A 22,035-nucleotide genomic window follows, 5' to 3' on the forward strand; every position below is an offset into this window, starting at 1 on the left:
ACGACTGTCGGATGAGGAAACGGAGGCTCAGAGAGGGGAGTTGTCCAACACGATCTAAAAAATCAGGGGATGCCGGGAGCAGACATGTGCCAGGGGCACCCAGGTCAGTGGCATCAGGCAGGCCGAGGCAGGAAAATATTATGACTTTATTTGCTACACTGACAGCGGCTCTGAGTGCGGGTAGTGGCCGCTGTCTCTACATGGGGCGTCCGAAGTGGGGGACAAGGATAGTTAGCATCTCCCCAGGCGGGGGCAGGGAAGGCTGGGCCGGGCAGACGTGGGACATGAGTGTGACAACTGCCAACCTCAGGGCTGCAGGAGCAATGGCAGTGGTGTCTCTGGAGACGGGTCCTGGGAGGTGGCTCAGAAGCAGGGAGATCCAGTGTTTAGGGTGCCGGCTGGTGGGCCTGCGCTACCTCCCGGGCCCGGCGGCCGGTGGCCAGGGCTGCTCGGCCAGCTCCTGCTCCAGTTGCTTGAAGCGCTTCTTGGAGGCCCGTTTGGGCCGGAGCCACCGCAGGCAGCCTGGGAGGCACTGGTCCAGCACGCTCTGCCGGGGACAGGGAGGGCGCAGGGGGGCAGCTGTGGCTGAGTCCCACCCCCGGAGCCCCCTCGCACCCCAACGCGGGGCAGGCCCCACCTCCAGCATGAAGGCCCCCACGAAGTTGAAGGCGACCAGGCCCAGCAGCAGCAGCTTGAAGTAGGTGTTGGTGATGCTCCTCAGCGCCAGCAGCCCCTGCAGGAGGCCGGGGTCCAGGAGGAGGCCCACCAGGACGGAGCCCAAGAGCACCAGGGCCACCAGGAAGGGCACTGGGGGTGGGGGAGTCCGTCAGCCAGGGAGCCCCACACACTGACACCCATGCCCGACGGGACCCCACAGGCACCAGCCCCACAGCCCTTCCCTCCATCGCATCCCCCCTCCCTCCACCTCATCCCCCTCCCTCCACCTCATCCCCCCTCCCCCATCTCATCCCCCCTCCCTCCACCTCATCCCCCTCCCTCCACCTCATTCCCCCCTCACCTCATCCCCCCTCCCTCCATCTCATCCCCCCTCCCTCCACCTCATCCCCCTCCCTCCACCTCATCCCCCCTCCCTCCATCACATCCCCCTCCCTCCATCTCATTCCCCCATCACATACCCCCCTCCATTATATCCCCCCTCCCTCCATCTCATCCCCCTCCCTCTACCTCATCCCCCTTCCTCCATCTCATCCCCCCTCCCTCCATCTCATTCCCCCATCACATCCCCCCTCCATATCCCCTCCCTCCATCTCATCCCCCCTCCCTCCACCTCATCCCCCTCCCTCCACCTCATCCCCCCTCCCTCCATCTCATCCCCCCTCCATCTCATCCCCCCTCCCTCCACCTCATCCCCCCTCCCTCCACCTCATCCCCCCTCCCTCCATCTCATCCCCCCTCCATCTCATCCCCCCTCCCTCCACCTCATCCCCCCTCCCTCCACCTCATCCCCCCTCCCTCCACCTCATCCCCCTCCCTCCACCTCATCCCCCCTCCCTCCATCTCATCCCCCCTCCATCTCATCCCCCCTCCCTCCACCTCATCCCCCCTCCCTCCACCTCATCCCTCCATCTCATCCCCCCTCCCTGTCTCTCATCCCTCCTCCCTCCATTTCATCCCCCTTCCCTCCACCTCATCCCCCCTCCCTTCACTCTCATCCCCCTTCCCTCCATCACATCCCCCCTCCCTCCATCACATCCCCCCTCCCTCCATCACATCCCCCCTCCCTCCATCACATCCCCCCCTCCCTCCCTCTCATCCCCCCATCCCTCCATTACCCCCACCCAGCACATCCCACCCCCAGCACAGCAGCACCATTGGTGTAGAGCGGCCGGCGGAAGGGCGCCCCCTTGGACACGGCCATGGCCAGGATGAGGTACTGGAAGCTGGACAGACAGAAGACCACGGTGTTCTCATAGTTGGGCAGGTTGTCTGGCGCGGGTACCGTCCTGTTCAGAGGCACGAACCTGGGGGCACAGGGACTGGGAGTCAGGGAGCGAGGGTAAGGAGGACGGGGCATGGGTGGGATCTGGGGCGAGCTCCCTGCTACTCACCAGGGCTGGGCCACGGTCAGGAAGTAGCCCCCCAGCTGCACGCTGGCCACCAGGGCCACCTGTAGCAGCAGGCTGCTGAGCACGGGCACACTGAGCAGGGCCCCTGGTGGCCGCGCCTGACCCAGGGCCAGCGCCGGCCCCGTGCGGCTCATGAGCACCGCCACCGTGGTGGTGATGACCAGGTCGATGACCAGGAACTGCACATCGCCCAGGTTGGTGTTGACCTAGCGGCAGGGAGGGAGGGCGGAGGGGAGGATAGCTCCTAGTCTGATGGGGCAGGCACCAGCCCTGACCTTAAGGAGTCTGATGGGGAAGGTGTTTTCTTGCCCTGCAACTTGATGGGCAGACAGCACCCTCCTGCCTCTGGGAACTCCCAATCTGATGAAGGAGACACGGCCCTGCCTTCAGGAAGCCCCTCTCCCCGTCTGAGGGAGAAGGCATCCCTGCTGACCTGGGGAGGCCTAAATCTGATGAGAACTACCAGCCTGAGAGGGAGGCTGAGGTCTGCCTTGTGGAGCCCCAAGGTTTCTGGAGGATACGCAGTTCCTGCCCTCAGGTTTAAGGTGGACACAGGGACAAAAGCTGGCACAAGGCCTGCAGTGCCCCATGGCGTCACCTGCTTCCAGTGGGGGCGAGCAACGCGTGCTCTGAGCAGAGGAGTGGGTGATACCCTTTGGACAGGAGGCCGGAGGCACAGTCAAGGTCTGAGTTAGGGCGAGCGGGGAATGGGCGGATTCATGGGAAAAGGGCAGAGGCCTCGGGTGTCCCACTCCTGCCTCTGCCTCCTTCACCCCTGCCTGGGCTCTGCCTCAGGCCCCCCTGCAGATGGGGAACTCCCAGAGGACAGGGATGAAACGCTAGCACAGGACAGCTGCTCCCGTTCCTGAGGAACTACTGTGCACCAGGTGCTCAGTGCTTTCATCATCTCAGACAAGCCTCACTGCCGAGGCTCCAGAGCGCCTAAGCCACGCGGCTGGAGCAGGACTTGAGGCCACGCTGTCGACTCCAGAGCCTGCCGGGCTCCTTACCACGCTGCTGAGGTCCTCGCCCCGGGCCCGGCACGGGGCCTGCAGATACTCACCGTGTAGAGGATCAGGACAGAGATGAACTGGGTCAGGCTGTACAGGGCCATGTACTTGAAGACGCTGAACGACGTGTCCAGGGAACAACGACCTTCCCTGGGGAGCGGGTATGGGCATGAGGGGGCCCAGGCCGGCTGACGGGCCCTGCCAAGACCCCGCCCCCCACCAGGCCCCTGCCCGCCTCACCTGATGACCATGGGCACACACTCAATGCTGGCCACGCTTGAGGTGAAGGGTGAGACCACTGAGGCCTCGGCCTGGGACAGCGAGATGCCCACGTCAGCCGCCTTCAGGGCCCCGCAGTCGTTGGCGCCATCCCCACACATGCCCACACAGTACCTGTCGGAGAGGGGAGGGCAGGCGTGGCCCGGACTCACGTGCTGGGTCTGAGCCCAGGAGGTCCCTCCTCAGCTGCGAAATGGCCCACCCACCTCCTGGGCTGGCTGGCAGAACACGGGGACGGCTGCATCCCGACTGCCCGCTGGGTGCCTGGGAAATGCTCAGTAAGTGGTGTGCAGTAGGTGCTCAGTAAATAGGTGCAATTACAGTAGCCACAGGGTCTGTATCCACAGGTTCCGTATCTACGGGGTCTGTTTCCATGGATACAGAGAGCCGACCGTACTACGTCATTTTACATAAGGGACTCGGGCATCTGTGGACGTTGGCATCTGCAGGGACTCTCAGAACAAATCCCCTGCAGATACTGAGGGCGGTGTACTACTGTCAGCATGACAGACCCGGGGGTGCCTGCTGGGTTCTCTGAGGCTGATGGCTCCTGAACGCCTGGGGTGGGAAGCAGGGACATATGGGCCAGCTAGGCCCCCGCAGGCCCCTCCCACATAGGCACTCACTGAAGCTTCTGCAGTTCACACACCAGCTCTGTCTTCTGCTCGGGAGCCATGCGGGCAAAGACGGTGCCCTGGACCAGGACCTGGGAGCACAGGGAGACAGGGGAGGGGCTGAGGCAGCCAAGAGGAGGGAGAAGAGCATGGCGAGGTGTGGGGCGACCAGGGAGGCCCGGGGGCAGCCCTACCTTGGGCAGCAGCTTGGGGAAGTGCTTCATAAGGACACCAAAGGTGGACCCGCTGAGGGCCAGGTGGCTGGATCGGGGGTCTGGCTCCATGGTGTAGCTTGCGGCCTGGTCAGGATCCTGGGGGCCCGGGAAGCTCCGCTGAGCTCCCCCTGCCCACCCTGAGAGCTGGGGCCCGGGACAGCTGACACAGGGGTGGGGTCATGGGTGGGGTCTGTGGCGGAACTCAGGGTCAGCCTCACCTGAGCCCCGTTCACGGCTGCAGAGGACTCCACTGGCAGAAGCTCGAGGGAGGCAGGCTGGCCCCGCTCAGGGGGGTTGGCGTGGATGATGACCAGGCGCTCCTGGGGGCCCACCATGCCGCAGCCCTGGGCCACGGTGACCGCAGTCTGCAGGTTGTCCCCTGGGGGTATGGGACAAGGTCAGGGTCCAGCTGCTACTGAGCGGGGCCATCCTCACCCTGACACGTATAGATGGGAAAATTGAGGCCGGACAGAGTCTGTCTGCCATGACTGGCTGAGTGAGCTCAGGCAGCGTATCAGTGTCTCTGAACCTGGGTTTCCTTGTCTATAAAACTAGGGATCAAAGGTCTTAGGAGAAACTGGGAGTCTGGGTTTGAGTTCTACATATACCTTTTTTTTTTTTTTTGGCCATGCCATCTGGCATGTGGGATCTTAGTCCCCTGACCAGGGATTGAACCCATGCCCCCTGCACTGGAAGTGAGGAGTCTTTACCACTGGACCACAGGAAAGTCCCCTGAATCTTTTCTTGCTCCATGAAATTGTCACAACCTTTGAGGCTGACCTAACTTCCCCCATTTCTCAGAGCTGGAAACAGCACCTTGGGGCGAGGTCACCAGCAGCTGAGCTGGAGCCCAGGCTGTCCAACACCAGCCCCAGACCCTTTGGAAGTCACTCTGCTCCTCTGAGCCTCACTTTCCTCATCTATCAACTGGGGTGACAATTATCACTCAGGAGGGAGACTGTGAAGGTACCTGAAATGTCTGAAAAGGACCAGGCCTGAGGCAGGGGCCCAAAGAGATGCCCCGGGAAGGGATGCCAGGTACCCCTATCTCTGCCTGGGATGAGGTAGATTCTGCCCTCCTAACCCAGGCCCTGCTGGTACCTGTCACCATGACGGTGCGGATGCAGGTCCTCCGCAGAGCCTGGATGACAGGTGTCGTCTGTGGCTTTAGCAGATTCTGCATGACCAGCAGCCCCAGGAGGCTCAGCTTCCACTCCACTGTGTCCCTGGAGGGTGGGCAGAGCCGGGTCAGAGGCCATGCAGTGGCCACGACCCGTCCCCCAGCCACTGGGCAGGGGCATCGGCCCTGGGCTCTGCCCCCCTCTGCCCACATGAGGCCGGAGGCTCAGTGCCCAGGGCCCACCTCGTCAGTTGCTGAGCTGCTTCCGTGTTGGGTGCGATGGGCAGTGGCTTGCTGGCGAGGGCCACCACGCGGTAGCCAGCAGCTGTGTAGCTCTGCAGCATCTGGGTGAAGTCGGTGGGCACTGCCAGGGAGAGGCAGGTGTCACTGGGACGGGGAGGTGCAGGCAGCTACACGGGCTGGGCGCCCACCCAGTTCCGTGCCAGTGCCGACCTGCAGACTCTGGGGCCCTCCCCCTTCACCTGTCTCGGGGTCGCAGAGGCCTGCCACCAGCTCGGGGGAGCCCTTGACGCAGGCCTCAGGCCGAGCCGCCCCCGGCCACGCCACCACCACGCTCATGCGCTGCAGAGCCGATGAGAAGGGGAAGTGGCTGAGGATGCTGACCGGCACCAGGGGCTCCTCCTGTAGGGTTGGAGGGGCAGCTGAGGGGTTGGCCTGTGGAGCCCACCCCTCCCAGCCCACGGCCCACAGGCACCCCCCTCAGCTCACCACGCCCTGCAGGTGGAGCTCCTGAAGCGGGGGTTTCATCACTGCCAAGACCTGGGTCCCAAAGGTTGAGTCTGCAGCTGGTCCCTCCTCCAGGACCTGGGAGGCAGGCAGAGAACACTGGCATCAAGGGGCCGGGTGCAGGCTTGGCCTGGGGCAGCCAATCCTTGGCCCATGGAGAGAGGCAGTGGGAGAGACTCAAGTTAAACTCATGGAGGACTTCCTTCATGGGTGACTGGATAGAACAGAAGTCAAGAACGCGCGCTTTGGAGTTGGGAGGACCCAAGTTCAAACTCTGGCTTTGCCATTTACAAGCCGCTGGGTGACCTTGGACAAGTTATTCCAAATCTCCCTCAGCCTCAGTTTCCTTCGTGAAGCAGGTTTTAAGCTACCTCCCTGGGGCTATGGGGAGCGGTACATGAGATGAGGCCCGTGCAGCAGAGCGCGGCACAGGGTAGGTGCTCAGCACTAGGCCGTGGCCATTGTTATTCTCGGTGGTGGGCATGATAGAGACGCCCCCTGGAAGTCCTAGAATGAAGACTGGGTGGGCTTAGTTAGGGCTCGGCTGCCCAGAGGCAGGGGGCGGACCTGCTCGGCCTCCTCACCCAGCCAGTAGATTCCACCATCTTGAGGTCCATGGGGTCACCCACTGGGGTGTCCCGGAGCCGGCTGAGTGTGTGGCAGGTGGCCAGTGCCCGGAGCAGGGGCCCCATGGGAAGGCGGCGGGGCTCTGGGACCAGCGGCAGGAACTCCTGCCCCTTCAGGGGCACCACACCCATCACGTCCAAGCCGTCCTCTGTGAGTGTGCCTGTCTGCAGGGGGCAAGCGGGCGGGCCAGTGATGAGTCCTGGGGTGAGCTGTGCCCCGCTGCGGTGGGCGCCCACACCCCTGGCCAGGCGGGGCCCATGGGAACCCCAGGAGCCAGAGCTGGACCTTTGCTCAAGCAGGTCCCTCTGCCAGGCCATCCTCCCCAACCCGCAGTGTTTCTTGGTCTGGCATCATCTCCCCCAGGAAGTCTTCTTCTTTAACCCTACAGTTGGGTCAGGTAGTGCTGGCTTGGGGCTCCCACCCATGGCCTCTTTAGTACTCCATCATTTGTTCACTGTGGTACCAGGAAGAGGGCCTGGCCACGTACAGCTCTCAGTGTAATGAATGAATGAATGAATGAGTGAACGAATGAGTGAACGGATGCCTGCCTTTCCCATACCACATTCCAATGGCTCAGTTACACATCTGGCCCCTTCACTAGCCTGGGAGCTCTGCGAAGATGGTCATGCTCCACCCTTTCAGTTTAAATAACTGCAAGGAGGGGCGGTGAGTGATGGTGGTGGTTGGAATTTGTAGAGCAGCCCCAGGCAGGGTGAGGGCCTGGGCTGGGGTGGGTGGGGGAGATCACAGGATCAGAGCTTTCTTTTTCTTAAGTGCAATAAATCTATCAGGGAGCTGGGGTGGGGAGCAGCCAGGGCTTGGAGGCCCTGCTGTCCCGGCCACTCGAGGCAGCGCCCTGAGAGGCACTACAGCCCAGGGTGGGGGAGGCGCGGGTGTGGGGCAGGGGGCGGGGTGGGGGAGGGCTGCTCCTGTCGGTGCAGGTGTGCTCACACCTTTTCTAATAAACCAGAGCTGGGTTCCCCCCCCAAAAAACAAAACTCACGAGGGCCCGCCAGCCTCTGGTGGATCAGGGCTCTGCCCGCTTCATCCTGCCCCCCTCCCTACTGTTCCCCGAGCCCCAGGCACACTGGTCTGTTCCTCCAAGGAGCCAGGAGCCACTCTACTTCTTCCCCTCCACCCTGCCAGCCCTGCTCTCCTCTCAGTGTGGTCCACCCCTCAGAGGTCACCAAGGACCTTCCTTGACTGCCCTCTAAGGGAGTGACCCCCCTGTACCACCCATCACGTACCCCATTTGCTTCCTCCCTAGAACCCATCACCATGTGCAGCTCTCTCTGGTCCCTGGTTCACTCATTTTGGTGGTGGGGACAGCTCTGTGTGGGTCACTGCTGGATCCCCAGTGTTGACAGCAGCCCTAGGTACCCAGTAGGCCCTCAATGGTTCTCAAACAAACAAATTAAATGATTTTAGACATTTCATGCTCCAGACTGTGAGCTTGATGCAGGTGGGAGCTGGGGGTAGAGGGTGCCTCTGAGTGTTTCCATCGCAGGACAGGACCTGGCGGTGGCCAGTGTTCACAGCAGGGGTGCACGGGCAGGCGGCGGGGCTCTGGGCTCAGCAAGCCCTCAGTCAACGTTGCTGAAAGAGGGATGTGGGTGTGGGGGGCCTGGCCGTGTCCCCCACCCCACGGCCCCCACCTTGTCAAAACACACCAGCCGGAGCTTGCCCCCCAGGTTGATGCGCATCGGGTGGATGCAGAAGACGCCCCGGCTCCGCAGCCGGTTCTGGGCGTAGAGCGTGCACACAGTCATGGCGGCAGGCAGGGCGGGCGGCACGGCCACCGTCACCAGGTCCAGAGCCCGGATCACGATCTCGTCCAGAGGCACCTGGCAGGGGGCACTGTGAATGCCAAGGGCCAGGCCGGGTGGGCCCTGGGCCCCCAGTGGCAGCCCCCGCCCGGCCCCCAAGGCTTACCTGGTTGCGGTGGAGGATGAAGATGCTGTAGATGGTGCCGAGGAGAGCTGAGGAGACAGTAAGGGGCTCAGCGGGACTGGGCACGGGGCTCCGGGGGCCACTGGCACAGTGGGGTACGGGGGGCCACTCACCCAGGACAGAGAGGGCAGCCACAAACTTCACGCTGTGTTTATAGAACTTGAAGTTGATGGGCCGGGGATGCAGGATGGAGCTCACCAGGGCCCCTTTAGCCGTGCAGAACCCTGGGAGGAGATGGGGAGACCGAGGCAGGGGAAGCTGAGGGTCAGGATGACACCACCCCTCCCCCACACCATCCACACCTCTGGGGTTGCAAGGCATGATGCTCCTGGGGTCAGCAATCACCCAGTCTGGCGGTCACACGGGATGACCACAGGCCTTGCCCAGCCTTCATAAGCTTAGTAAATAAGGAATTAGTAGTACCATCTACTAACTGGGTGGTTTCACTTAAAATCCAGATGTGTGGCTTTCGCTGAAAAATGTCAAATCTGGTGACACACTGGGTCCCTTTCACACGTGGCAGGGGCCTGCTGGAGATGTACAGCACTGCTCTCTTCCTAAGGGGTGGGCTCCTTCCTTCTTACCACGTCCCTGCCCACTCCAGCCAATCCTAAGTAGGGGTGGGACGTGCCTGAGCTGCACAGCAGGGCAGTGGTAGAGATGGGTCCTGCCCGGCTCTGTGTCACCTCTCCTCTAGGTGCTGGGCCCAGCATCCCTCCCCGCTTCCCAGACTCGTTACCTGTCTGGGTCACCACTGCCAGGACATGGGGTCCTACAAAGGCCCGGGCCTGCAAGATGAGGGTCCCACAGAAGAGCGTGTGCCGCGGGTGGGTCTCTGGGAAGTAGGGCACCGGTCCCTCGGGCAGGGCCGTCTTCAGCACTGGAACGCTCTCCCCTGGGAGGGATGTGGTATGAGGCCCATGCTGGTCCCTCCCACCAACAAGACCAAGCCTTAGGCCTAGAACTGTTACGGAAGCCCCAGGTCTCATTTAACGCTTGTAACTATGTGTGAAGAAATCACTGCCCCCATTTTACAGAGAGGTACACTGAAGCTCAGAGAGGGCAAAAGACACAGACACAGTGAGACAATCCTGGGATGTGTGCAGCCAGTTTCCAGGAACCATCTCTCAGGGGAGCCAGAAAGAGTTGTGAGCATACAGCATGGGCAGAGTCGGGGGCCAGGGTGAGGGGCCGGTGTTCTCCTTCTGTTGGAATTATTTTGTAACAAGCTGCGTTACTTTTATAGTTCAAATAAGATATTGACACGAGAGGGCTTAACCTTTGTAAAGCCCTGAGCTCGCTGCCTGGCAAAGAGTAGCAGTGCCTCACCCAGCATCTGCAGGGGTAGGACCCACTGAGGCTGGGACTGTTACCTGAGCAAAGGGAAAAGAGAACTCCATCTAAAAGTTCTGACACAAGGCAGAGAGGCTCAGTGGCCCGGCAGGGGGGATGGGAGGCCGCTGGCCAGGGGCAGGCACTGACCTGTCAGAGAGCTCTCATTGACCACGCACTCGCCAGCCACCAGGGCAGCATCGCAGGGCATCAGCCCACCCTCCTGGGGCAGCACCAGGCAGTCTCCCGGCACGAGCTCACTGGAGTCGACCCATTCCTCCTCTTCGGGCAAGCAGGGGCCTCAGTATAGCCTGGAGGGGACTCCCCCACTGCCTCCCCCAGCCTTCGTCTCTCCCCTAGCCTCTCTCCCTCCCCCAGCCTCTCTTCCTTCCCCAGCCTCCCTTCCATCCCCAGCCTCTCATCTCCCCCAGCCTCCCTCCCTCCCCCAGCTTCTCACCTCCCCCAGCCTCCCTCCCTCCCCCAGCCTCTCACCTCCTCCAGCCTCCCTCCCTCCCCCAGCCTCTCTCCCTCCCCCAGCTTCCCTCCCTCCCCCAGCCTCCCTCCCTCCCCCAGCCTCTCTCCCTCCCCCAGCCTCCCTCCCTCCCCCAGCCTCTCACCTCCTCCAGCCTCCCTCCCTCCCCCAGCCTCTCTCCCTCCCCCACCTCTCACTTCCCCCAGCCTCTCACCTCCCCCAGGCCGGCACACGCACACCCGTACAGACAGCTGGACCATGTCCCTCAGAGTCTGGCTTTGCTGTGGGCAGGGGGACAAGCAGGGAGTGGGTGGGTGGAGGTCCCCTCGGACACCGCCTGCCCTGTCCCATCCACTTCACACCGCACACCTTTCTGGTCTTGTATATAGACACGCAGATGGAGACGATGGAGATGAGGAAGATGCACAGGGCATACCAGTAGTAGTAGTCAGCCAGCCACAGACCGATGCTGAAGGCCTGGAACCCATAGTAGGGGTTCAGTGCCTGGGGGAGGGGCGGGGAGGCAGCGTCAGGGCCCAGGTCCCCCAGGGCGGCCCAGCCACAGGCTGGGCCTCCTGTGCCCACGGAAGCAGAGGGCCCGGCAGTTGCCAAAGGACTAAAGCCAGGCCTGTCTCCTGGTCAGTCCTGTCCAGATGTCCCTTGAGCCACCAGCTTCTTTGCTCTAAAGAGGACACACGGGTGTTTACACGCCAGGCCCCTGCTAAGCACATCATCTAAATGTCATACGATGGTCAGGACAATTCCACAAGGCAGATGCTACCATCAACTTCATTTTACAGCTGAGGAAACTGAGGCACAGAAGGGTTAAGTCACTTGCCTAAAACCACACAGCTCCCAAGTGGCCGACTAGAGTTTACATCACACCAGACTCCAAGGCCTCCTCTCTGTCTCACAGGTGTCTGCCTCTGGCTCAGAGGGCTGGGATGTTAGCAGTGTACTCTAGGTGTGTCCAGGTCACTGGCTTCCCTGTCCCCATGTGACCCTGGCCATGCCACGTCCCCCGCCTGTAGCTCCGGTTCCTCATGTGTGAACGGAATGTCCCTACTATGAGGCTGTTGGAGCGTGAAAGTGGGTAATGCACGGAAAGGACCCAGACTCTGGAGCCTGGCGCTTGGCACACAGCAGGAGCCCAGGCTGTGTGGGTTTGTCTCTTGGCCTCTAATCCCCAGCCCCAACCTGGACCAGAACTTCCAGTTCCTCTCCCTGAGCTGACTGTTCTGAGACAGCTCTCCACCACGGAGAAGAGGACAGCTGGTACAATCTGCCTCTGTAAGGGTGGCCCAGAGAGGGCAAGCCCCTGGCCCAGGTCACACAGCCAGCTCAGGCCAGAGCTGGGGCGGGGCCCAGGGACAGCCCTACCTCGTCCACCAGCAGCTGGGGATAGGACTTGACTGGTACACTGATCACGTTGGGGCCGTAGATGGTCTTCCTGTAAGAGGAAAAGTGACAGGGCCATCAGATGGAGGGGCTGTGGCAGCTGGACCCTCTAGCGGTGACGGAGCTCCCTACTTTCCAGCTGGGGAAACTGAGGCCCAGAGAAGGCAGGTGACTGGAAGAAGGCCACACCCAGGGGGGCAAGAGAGGGGACCCCAGCTCTCAGGGCAGCACCCACCTCACGGTTTGGTCCTGGAGGCTGAGGCCGGTGCTGGAGCAGTGGAGGTCGTCACAGGTGCGGCCGTGGTCCAGCAGGCTGGGAGGATGGGGGGGCACTCATGTGGGTGGTGGGGTCTGAGCTCCGCACCCCCCACCCCTCCTGGCCCGCCTCTGCCACACCGAGCTCCCGGGAGAAAGCTGGTCCCTCACGAACTCTGGGCCTAACTTTCTCCTTCTGTTCCTCTGATCGGGCCCCAAACCATCTCGCCCAGGAAAAACGATGGAAGATAATGATAATACTTAACAGTGACAACAGCCGCTATTATTTAGTGACATTTAGAGCTTTCTGTACAATGATGCCTTCTTAGGTAAGTCACTTAACCTCTCTGGGCCTCAGACTTCTCAGCTGCAAGATGGAGGTGGTGACAGCATCTCCCTCACAGGGCTATGGGTGGATTAAATGAGATAAGTTTTGCAAAGTGCTTGGACGGTTCCTGGCACTTACTAGGTGACAAAGCTCAGCGATTTTTTTTTTTTTTTTTGGCTGCGTTGGGTCTTCGATGCTGTGTGTGGGCTTTTCTATAGTTGCAGCGAGCGGGGGCTATTCTTCGTTGCAGTGCACGGGCTTCTCATTGCAGTGGCTTCTCTTGTTGCGGAGCATGGGCTCTAGGCATGCGGGGCTTCAGTGGTTGTGGCTCGCGGGCTCTAGAGCGCAGGCTCAGTAGTTGTGGCGCACAGGCTTAGCTGCTCTGCAGCATGTGGGATCTTCCCGGACCAGTGATCGAACCTGTGTCCCCTCCGTTGGCAGATGGATTCTTAACCACTGTGCCACTAGGGAAGTCCCACGTCAGCGAGTTTTGCTATTCCTCTCACGTAGCAGAGGCTGTTGGTGCCCTCCCCACACCCCCTTGGAATTCACGTCTGCGCGGTGCAGCCTCTTACTAGAAACACCTGTCCTGGCTTAAGGGCTTCTCCTGGCTGCATAAATACAGTCTGCCCGTGAGCTAGGAAGGCCGAAGTTGTGCAAGAGTTCATGTATTCTGCAACCGGTAACGGTAGGAAGGTGATGGGTACGTACCCCCTGGTTTCTTCACTCCTTCGGTGAGGGCACCCTGAGGTGCGTGCTCTACACTGGCTCAAAGGGATCCCCAAGGGACTGTGCTCCAGGTGCCCACATCAAGCCCCCTCCACCGGCTGCCTTCTCTTCCCGGCCTCACTTCCCCTATGTCTCCTGGCATCACCTTGCAAACAGATTCCCTGCACTTGAATCCTCGTCTTGAGGTCTGCTTCTCGGGGCTCAAACTAAGACATAAACTGAGCTCATATTTATCAAGCACTTAGTAGGTGGCAGAGCAGGTACAAGACGCCAAACGGAAGGTCCAAGTCCAGAGCTTACGGTCTGATTCACAGCAGTGTTGCCACCTCAGGCCAGGTGCCGTGCCAAGCCTTACATGACAGTAATATACTTTACCCTCGAAACAACCCTAGGAGGCCGGGATTCCCTTCATGAGCTATTTACAGACAGGCTCAGCGATTTGAGGGGGCCAAGGCACAGAGCTGAGAGGGGAGTCCAGGCTGGGCCACCTCATGCCACCTTCTCTGCCCAATGCAGCACCCGCTGTGGGCATGGTGTAGCGGCGCCGGCCCTGACCCCTACCTGACTCGGCAGAAGGCCTGCTGGGTCTCGATCCAGACATAGCGCTGGCCCCGGAAGAGGTAGTAGCGCAGCGTCCGCTGCTGGGTGGGAGAGAGGAGAGGTGGGCTGGAGGCGGCCCCAGGAGGAGTGTGTGGGGGGCGGCAGGGCGATGGCACAGGGAAGAGGCGGGAGAGGCGTGGAGGGGTAAAAGGTGATCGGCCAGCATCCTGGACGATTGGGACAAGAGAACCAGAGGTGTCCGGAGAACAGCTGGAGTCCAGTCCCCATTGTACAGGGTGTGAAACTGAGGCCCAGAGACAGGCAAGGGCTTGTCCAGAACCCAGCTGTCCACTTACTGCCTCTTCGGTCCTGTGGAGCTGGGCGGTGTCCTTCCATGTCCCCTCTGGTAGTGTCCCCACAGCTGCCTGGCTCCGGCCGTCCTCCGCCTGGGTCTGTGGGGGCAGCTCCAGGCTGGGGACGGGGGTGGGGTTACCGTGGAGCCCTGGGAGCTGCCCCAGCACCTTCCCATCCCCACAGAGCCACCTTCCCTCTCTCGGATGGGAGGACCCGGGATCAGAGCCTTCGTGGGGGGAGGGCAGGGGGAGCAGGGGCTCCTGGGAAGGGGCGATGGGGCTGCCTCACCTGTCTTTGCTGATGGCCTCAGTCTGCACCTGGACAGTATAGAGCTGCCACGAACTATCCTGGAACACGGAGGTGTGGACTCAGTCCTGGAAGAGACCCCTCCCCTCCCTGGCCCCACCCGACAGCCAGGTGGCCCCTGCTGGAGGAGGCAGGGATCAAGGATAGAGGTGACCTCCTCGGGAATCACCCACCCCGTCCCGTCTGCCCACTGCTCAGATGGGAAAGCTGAGGTCCAGGGAGGAGAAGCACCTGTGTAAGGTCCCACAGAATGTCAGCGGCCAGGTTGGGCTGAGAACGCGAGCATCCTCCACCCCGCAACCCTGAGCCACCGCCACCCCTCTCCAGCTCCAGGCTCGCCCCTGCTCCCGTCTCTCACCTCTTTGTCTCTTATTTCGATAACGAGGGTTTCGGCGCGGGCCAGGCTGCACGGCTGGAGCCGCAGCCGCACCCGCCACACGGGCTTCCATCGGAAGAGCAGCAGAGGGATCCCCGCCATCATCCAGACCACGATGTGATAGCCGATGACCCTCCATGGACTGCCACAGTAGCCGCTGAGCCTCTGTGGACATAGGCGAGAGCAGGCCAAGGTAGTGGGGCGGGCGGGGGCTGGAGGAGGATGCCAGGGTATCTGGGTGGGCCTGGGTATCACCCCCACCTGGAGTCGCCCCTGTCCCTCCCCTGCCCACGTACCACGGATGAAACTGAGGAGCTGAGGGGATCTATAGATGTCTCTATCGTCAGGGTCCCATAACCGGCGGGCGTGTTGCCCACGAGCGGGCTGCTGTCTGTGGACAGAAGGGAGAAATGTCATTTGGGGGGGGTTGGGGGGGCTCCTCCCTCTTTCTTTAACCACGACTTAAGCACAGTCATTTTATACATCTGGTCTGATAAATCCAGTAACTCGAGTCTTCACGGGTCTGTTACCGGGCTGTCCTGTTGGTCCTCACCCGTAGTACCTTGTTTCCTTGCACGTCTGGCGATTTCTGACTCCAGGTGGGCCCAGAGTCGGGGGACGGGGCCTGTTGAGCACTTTAAGCTTCAAGAGCACCCCCCCACATCCAGCTATTAGCTTCCTGGGAGCTCTGTGTCCCGCTTTCCATCTGGTCTCCACTCTGAGGGCAGGGACAGGGCTGCTCATCCTTTTTCCTTGTTTTAGACGTCATTTTTATTTATTTATAATTTATTATATTTTTAAAAATTTATTTTTGGCTGCGTTGGGTCTTTGCTGCACGTGGGCTTTCTCTAGTTGCGGCAGGCGGGGGCTACTCTTCATTGCGGTGCGCGGGCTTCTCATTGCGGTAGCTTCTCTTGTTGCAGAGCACAGGCTCTAGGCGCGTGGGCTTCAGTAGTTGCAACATGAGGGCTCAGTAGTTGTGGCATGCGGTCCCTAGAGCATGTGGGCTTCAGTAGTTGTGGCGTGTGGGCTCAGGAGTAGTGGCATGCGGGCTCTAGAGTGCAGGCTCAGTAGTTGTGGCATATGGGCTTAGTTGCTCCACGGCATGTGGGATCTTCCCGGACCAGGCATTGAACCTGTGTCCCCTGAATTGGCAGGCGGATTCTTAACCACTGCACCACCAGGGAAGTCCTGCTCATCTTTTTTCAACCTTCATGCCCAGCACAGGCCTGGCAGTGAGGAGATGCTGAGAAGTCGAGTCTGGACTGATAAAATGTCAGGGCAGCCATGAAAGGGGCAGCTTCACTCTGAAGGTGAAATGCGGGGAGGAGGAAGGAAGAACCCAGTCACTGGGGGTGGGCTGGAGAGGAGGGGTGAGCTGAGCAAGCCCCCAAGGCTCAAGGAGAGAAGCCGCTATGTGCCAGGGCCCAGCTGAACAGCTGACAGGTTCCTTCTGTGAGGAAGGGCCCACTATCACCCCCATTTTACAGATGGGTAAACTGTGGCTCAGGGAAGACCAGTGGGCATCTCTACTGTAGAAACTCTTTTTTTTCTTCTGCCTCCCCTGCTGTAGTGCTGCGGTCCTAGCAGAGCAAGCAGACAGTGGGTGTTCTGGGGCCTGGGACAGGGTGGGGCTCATGGCCTCTGTCAGGGTTTCTCTAACTGTGCTCCCCGGACCTCTTGGGGAGCCTGTTAGACATGAAGATGCCTGGGCCCCTCCCAGACCTGCTGGCACAATGGCAGCTGTGCTGAGCATCTGCATGTTTCCCAGGAACCTCTGGAGAAGTTCACTAAGGGGGATGGGAAAGCAGGGAAGGTGGGGGGCAACCTGCTGGTTTTCTGGGCTCCCTACTCCTCCTCCCCAACCAGAGCCCTGCAGAGGCCTGATCTGAAAGTTCCATCCAATAAGCCCAGGGTGTCCCAAGCAGCTGCCCGTCACAACATCCCTAGCCCCTCAGCTGTTCTGTCCCCAGACACTTGGGTTTCTGCAGCTTCTCCAAGCCCCAAAGCAACCATGATAGTCAACATTTCCCGAGGCCCCACTATGTGCGGGCTCTGCTCCTGGTCCTTCTTACATGGCTAACGCAATGATCCTGCCACGTAAGCACAATAATTATCCCCTTTTTATAGAAGAAAATTAGGCTCAGAGAAAATTAGGCTCAGAGAGGTTAAGTAACTTGCCCAAGATCACACAGCCAAGTACATGGTAGTGTCAGGATGCAATCCTAGGCAGGCTGACTCCAGGGTGGGGTTTCTTCTTTTTTTTTTGGCTGCACTGGGTCTTCATTGCTGCACACGGGCTTTCTCTAGTTGCGGCGAGCGGGGGCTACTCTTCGTTGTGGTGCGTGGGCTTCTCATCGCGGTGGCTTCTCTTTGTTGTGGAGCATGGGCTCTAGGCGCACGGGCTTCAGTAGTTGTGGCACACGGGCTCAGTAATTGTGGCTCGCCGGCTCTAGAGTGCAGGCTCAGTAGTTGTGGCGCATGGGCTTAGTTGCTCTGCAGCACGTGGGATCTTCCTGGACCAGGGCTCGAACCCGTGTGCCCTGCATCGGCAGGCAGATTGTTAACCACTGCGCCACAAGGGAAGTCCCAGGGTGGGTTTTAATTCCCATCAGACCACGCAGAGTCTGTTCTGTCCTATCGCAACCCCCCATATCTCCACATAAGGACTGTGATAGTAATTACTATGGTAATTACCATAATAAGAACAGCCAATATCCATTAAGCATTTCCCAGGTGACAAGAGCTGCTCTAACTCTCCACATGAATTAGCTCATTTAACCCTCTGGCAACACGATGAGGGGACTCTTATTTTTCCCATTTGTAAAAATGAGGGAACCGAGGCTCAGAGTCACAAAGGCCCCCTGGTAAATGGTGGAGCCAGGAAGTCAGAGCCCAGATCTTGTGTTTTGGGGGCCAATGTGGGCACTTCCAGAGAAGAGGGCATATGCCCTCTGCCGCCTGAGGCCTCTTTCAAACAAGATGACTCAAAACCCAAATTAACCCAAGCCCCGCCCACGGTCAATCCCTCCCGTGTCCACTGGGTGACTCAAAATATATGGAGCTGCCACCAGCTCTAGAAAGGGCCTGGTCTCTGGGGAACTCCCACACATGCACCGCTCCCACACATACACCCGAAGCCTGTAGCTCTCAACCATCCGGGTGTCTGGCCAACGGTAAAGTCTCAAAGCCAGAGGGCAGGAGGCCTGGTCAGCCTTCTGCCCTGGGGCTCAGAGACCCCAGCCTGGGTCCCCTGGGGTGGTCCCTTTTGCTCTCTGGTCCCGGCCCAGTCCAGCTTGTGAGTGAGGCTTGTCAGGGCATGATTTTCTTCCCTTCCTGACAACAGCCCGCAGACAACAAATAGCCGAGGCCCTTCTGCTCTCTGGTGTGTGTGTGTGCTGTGCAGGGGCCAGGGGAGGCTCGCCCTGGATCCTGTCTTGGGAGGCAGAACAACAGGCATTCAGGGCAACTGACCCGGTCTGGCAACCTGGGTTCTCGGGTCCTTGGCCACCGACAAGCCACAGCCCTTTTCTTGTCCCTCCTCCAAAGGCCACAGTCCCAGCTCTCCTTCTTGCCAAAGCCCCTCTCCAGCCCTGGAGACCTGCTCCTTGAGTGGGTCAGGGCGGGTAGTTTCACCCCCTTTAGGGCTCTTCTCGGGCGGTTTCTGGGGTGTAAGAAAAAGAGCACCTTAGGGGTGACTTCCCTGGTGGTCCAGTGGTTAGAACTTCGTGCTTCCACTGCAGGGAGCATGGGTTCGATCCCTGGTTGGGGAACTAAGATCCCCCACAAGCCCTCGGTGCGGCCAAAAAACAACAACAACAACAACAAAAAGAGTACCTCAGGGCTATCAGGGGCTGACACAGGCCAGGCACTGTTCAAGGGCTTTACACACATCGATTCATTCATTCCTCACCACTGTGAAGTGGGGACTACTTTTATCCCTATTTTACAGATTAGGAAACTGAGGCCCAGAGAGGTGAAGCAAGCTGCCCAAAGGCCACACAGCCAGCACGCGGTGGGACGTGGATCCAGGCAGTGCGGCTGTAGGGTCCACGCTCTTAACCACGGCACTACCAGCGCCATCGCTGTCGTCCCCGTCCGTAACTGTGCTCCTGGCTCTCTCACAAATGACTCAGCCTCTCCAGGCTTCCGTTTCCCATCTCTAGGATCATAACCCCAAAGTAGCTGGCACATGGGGTGTTTGAAGTTCCTGAAGCACGGCCTGTACAGGCGGGCACTGCTGGCTCCCCTGCCAAGGAGGTGTGGCTTCCACTCTGACCCATTTCTCAGGCTCCCCTCTACATTCCCACTGCCCTGTCTGAAAACCCACAGCTGTGCCATTGCTCCCCTGTGTGCACTCAACAGATCTTCCCCAGGCCTTCAAACCGTCAGGCCAGCAGCTGTGCTGGGGATGTGACTGCAGCACACTGCACTGACCCAACGTGGGCCACTTTGCTCCTGCCGATCTGCTTTCCTCCTGCAACAATCAAGCAACTTATCCCATTTTACAGATGAGAAAACTGAGCCTTGAGAGAGGCAGTGTGCCCACCAATTTGTCTCGCAGCTGGAAGGGGCCTTGCTCCAAAATCCTCTCTGCCCACCTCACCCCCACCCACTGACACCAACACATCAGGCTTGCATAGGTGTCATCGCCCTCCTGCTCACAGTGCCCGGCATGTGGCTGGGACTCAGGAACCTTTTATTTTTATTTTTTATTTTTTGCGGTACGCGGGACTCTCACTGTTGTGGCCTCTCCTGCCGCGGAGCACAGGCTCCGGACGCGCAGGCTCAGTGGCCATGGCTCACGGGCCCAGCCGCTCTGCGGCATGTGGGATCTTCCCGGACCGGGGCACGAACCCGTGTCCCCTGCATCGGCAGGTGGACTCTCAACCACTGCGCCACCAGGGAAGCCCAGGAACCATTTATTGAATGAATGAACCAATGAATGAAGGTTGTACACCTCACTGACATAACAGAGCATGGAAGCAATGGTGCAGGAATCACTGTGTCCATCTCCTGCCTCCGGGTCGGCTGGGAGGCGCAGAGGAACAAGCCTCTTCTTGAAGGGTCCTGCCAGAGACCATGTGGAGCTGCCCTCACTGGATCACTTCCCCCAGGACCTAAACAATGTTGCCTCTGGAAGTTCTTCCTTGTGTCTCTCACAAACCCATCATTTCACAAGGATGCTCTCCCCGTCAACCTGGGGAAGGGGGAAGGGAGCTTGAAGGAGGAAGTCACATCTGTGGAACACTCTAGTCTCCCAGCAACATCTTGCAGAACATCTGTCAAAACACTCAGAAGGGCTTGTTTATCTCTATTCGCATTGCAGTCTCCCCAGGGATGGCACAGGAAGGTCGGAGCAGTGTCTGATCTCTTCCGGTACCACCAGCTCAGGCCAGCTGCTTGGGATGAGAATACTTTCACTAATCACTGACTGCATTGCTCTTCTGAATAACAGCGACTGATCTTCACGTGTAACCCTCTGAGGGAGGGACTATTTTATAGTGGGGGAAACTGAGGAACACAGCTTCAAAATCCCTTGCCCGGGGTCACACAGCTTGCAAGGGGAGAAGCTGAAGATGAGTGGGTCTAAATGAACACATTCCTCTCAGTTCATCCTCACAGCCACCTCTCCAAAAGTATGGATTAGGATTCCCATTTAAAATGAGGCACAGAGGTTGATTAACATGTCCAAAGTCACACAGCTCTGAGTGGTCAAGATTAGACTTGAACCTAGTCTGACTCCCCGGCCCTGGGGCAATGCCACGAGCACTGCAGAGCGGAGGGGCTGGCGTCAAAGCCATTTGGGAACCTCTTGTTTCCTGCGGAAGCACCGGTTTCCTGCTGATGACCTGGCAGAGGCCCAGGGCAGCACTGCTGCCTTCTCCCTTGCTGTGCTTCTCCTGTGGCCAGAAGCTCCTCTCCTGGGCCAGGCTGAGTGTGAGGGATAATGTGCCAGGAGCTCCCTGATCTTTGGATCTGGAGTCCAGGGATCATATTTCCTCAGCCTTTCCCCTTCCTCACCCTGGGTGCACCCTAGAGTTGGGGGGTGGGGGAGTAAGGTGGGAGACCGGAGGGAGAGACCTGAATGAAGGGTCTGCAGCTGCAGACAGGATGCTCAAGCGTTGGTGGCCCTTGGCTGAGGTCTAGGCTCTGAGTGACCCACGTGGAAATGAGACCCTTCTAAACACGAGAGGTCTACTGGAACCATTTGCAGCAGGTAGAATTAGACTCTGGAAAGGGTGGCCTCCAGACACAGAGCCTGGGACAGGTAATATGGAGGGTGTGGTCCCTGGACCAGCGTGCTAACAGGCTTGCTCTGGGGGCCTGACTCAGGGGATCAGGAGTGCATTTGTGCCCCAGGGCACTCGGATCCAGGGACTCAGGAGCCTTGGCTTCTCCAACCCCATTCATTCATTCAGCCAAGAGGAACAACCGCTCAGAGGCCCTGGATTCAGCAGCCTCCACGTCTCTTCCCCCACCTGGACATCCGTCACTGCACCGGGACACTTCCCCGCGCCCCGCCACCGCGGCCCCCGGATTATCCTTTTGCACGGCGGCGCCAGGCGCTTCGTCTCCCAGGGCTTTAGGAAGGAGCGGAGCGGACGGCTCTGCGCGGTGCCATCCCCGGGCTCCTGGCCTCTCTGGGAAGGGGGAGGGCACGGGCGCGGGGATGTCCCGGGGGCCGCTCCCTCGGCCCACGCCCCCGGGGTGGGGGTGTCCCCCCCACGACAGATGCGACGACGGGCGGTCCGGGGACCGCGCCCGGTTCCTGTCGGCTGGGGTTGCGCGCTCACCTGCGCTCATGGCGGCTCCTCGCGCTCATCGCCGGGCCCGGGCGTCGCGATGCCCCGCGGTCGGGGCCGAGGCGGAAGGCCGGGGACGCGGGGCGCTGCGGGGCTGGGCGGCCCGGGACACCTGCAGGACCCGGCGGCTGGAGCGGCGGCGAAGATGCCGCAGTCAGGCTCTGCGCACCGCCAAGCCCCGCCCCGCCCCGCCCTCTGCGGCCCCACGTCCGCCCGCGCGCCGCGGGGGCTGCCGGGATTTGTAGTCTGATGCCGCTCCCAACGCGCAGCAGGGGCGGGGCGCCGAGAGACAACGCGACAGCCCTGGGACAGACCGACTCATAGAGAGGAGGACACTCAGGGAATCCGACAGGACAGCCCTCAGACACATGAACACATAGACACACACTCAGAGAAATAGCCCTTAGATGCACAAACACAAGTACACAACGCCCCTCCCACTCCTCACATTTGCATAAAGTGAGAGTTGTGACCCAGAGATACACAATTC

General features: G+C 60.2%; 1 protein-coding gene across 1 annotated transcript; it reads right to left on the minus strand.

The window, feature by feature from the left end:
- Nucleotides 1-159: 159 nt before the first annotated feature.
- On the minus strand, nucleotides 160-21,546 carry ATP13A2 (ATPase cation transporting 13A2; the record flags this gene model as incomplete). Its single annotated transcript, XM_079720018.1, has 31 exons — nucleotides 160-547; nucleotides 638-807; nucleotides 1,831-1,982; nucleotides 2,070-2,293; nucleotides 3,151-3,247; nucleotides 3,338-3,490; nucleotides 4,003-4,082; nucleotides 4,185-4,301; nucleotides 4,424-4,584; nucleotides 5,307-5,431; nucleotides 5,569-5,689; nucleotides 5,808-5,967; nucleotides 6,055-6,150; nucleotides 6,657-6,863; nucleotides 8,355-8,543; nucleotides 8,632-8,678; nucleotides 8,763-8,873; nucleotides 9,389-9,544; nucleotides 10,132-10,263; nucleotides 10,668-10,734; nucleotides 10,823-10,957; nucleotides 11,834-11,903; nucleotides 12,087-12,164; nucleotides 13,725-13,804; nucleotides 14,060-14,174; nucleotides 14,346-14,404; nucleotides 14,722-14,904; nucleotides 15,036-15,130; nucleotides 18,214-18,403; nucleotides 19,709-19,809; nucleotides 21,222-21,546. The coding sequence occupies 31 exons, from the start codon at nucleotides 21,544-21,546 to the stop codon at nucleotides 413-415; spliced, it is 4,131 nt and encodes a 1,376-aa protein (XP_079576144.1). The 3' UTR covers nucleotides 160-412.
- Nucleotides 21,547-22,035: the final 489 nt, after the last annotated feature.

This window comes from Hyperoodon ampullatus (assembly GCF_949752795.1).
Source record: "Hyperoodon ampullatus genome assembly, chromosome: 2".
Classification (NCBI taxonomy): Eukaryota; Metazoa; Chordata; class Mammalia; order Artiodactyla; family Ziphiidae; genus Hyperoodon; species Hyperoodon ampullatus.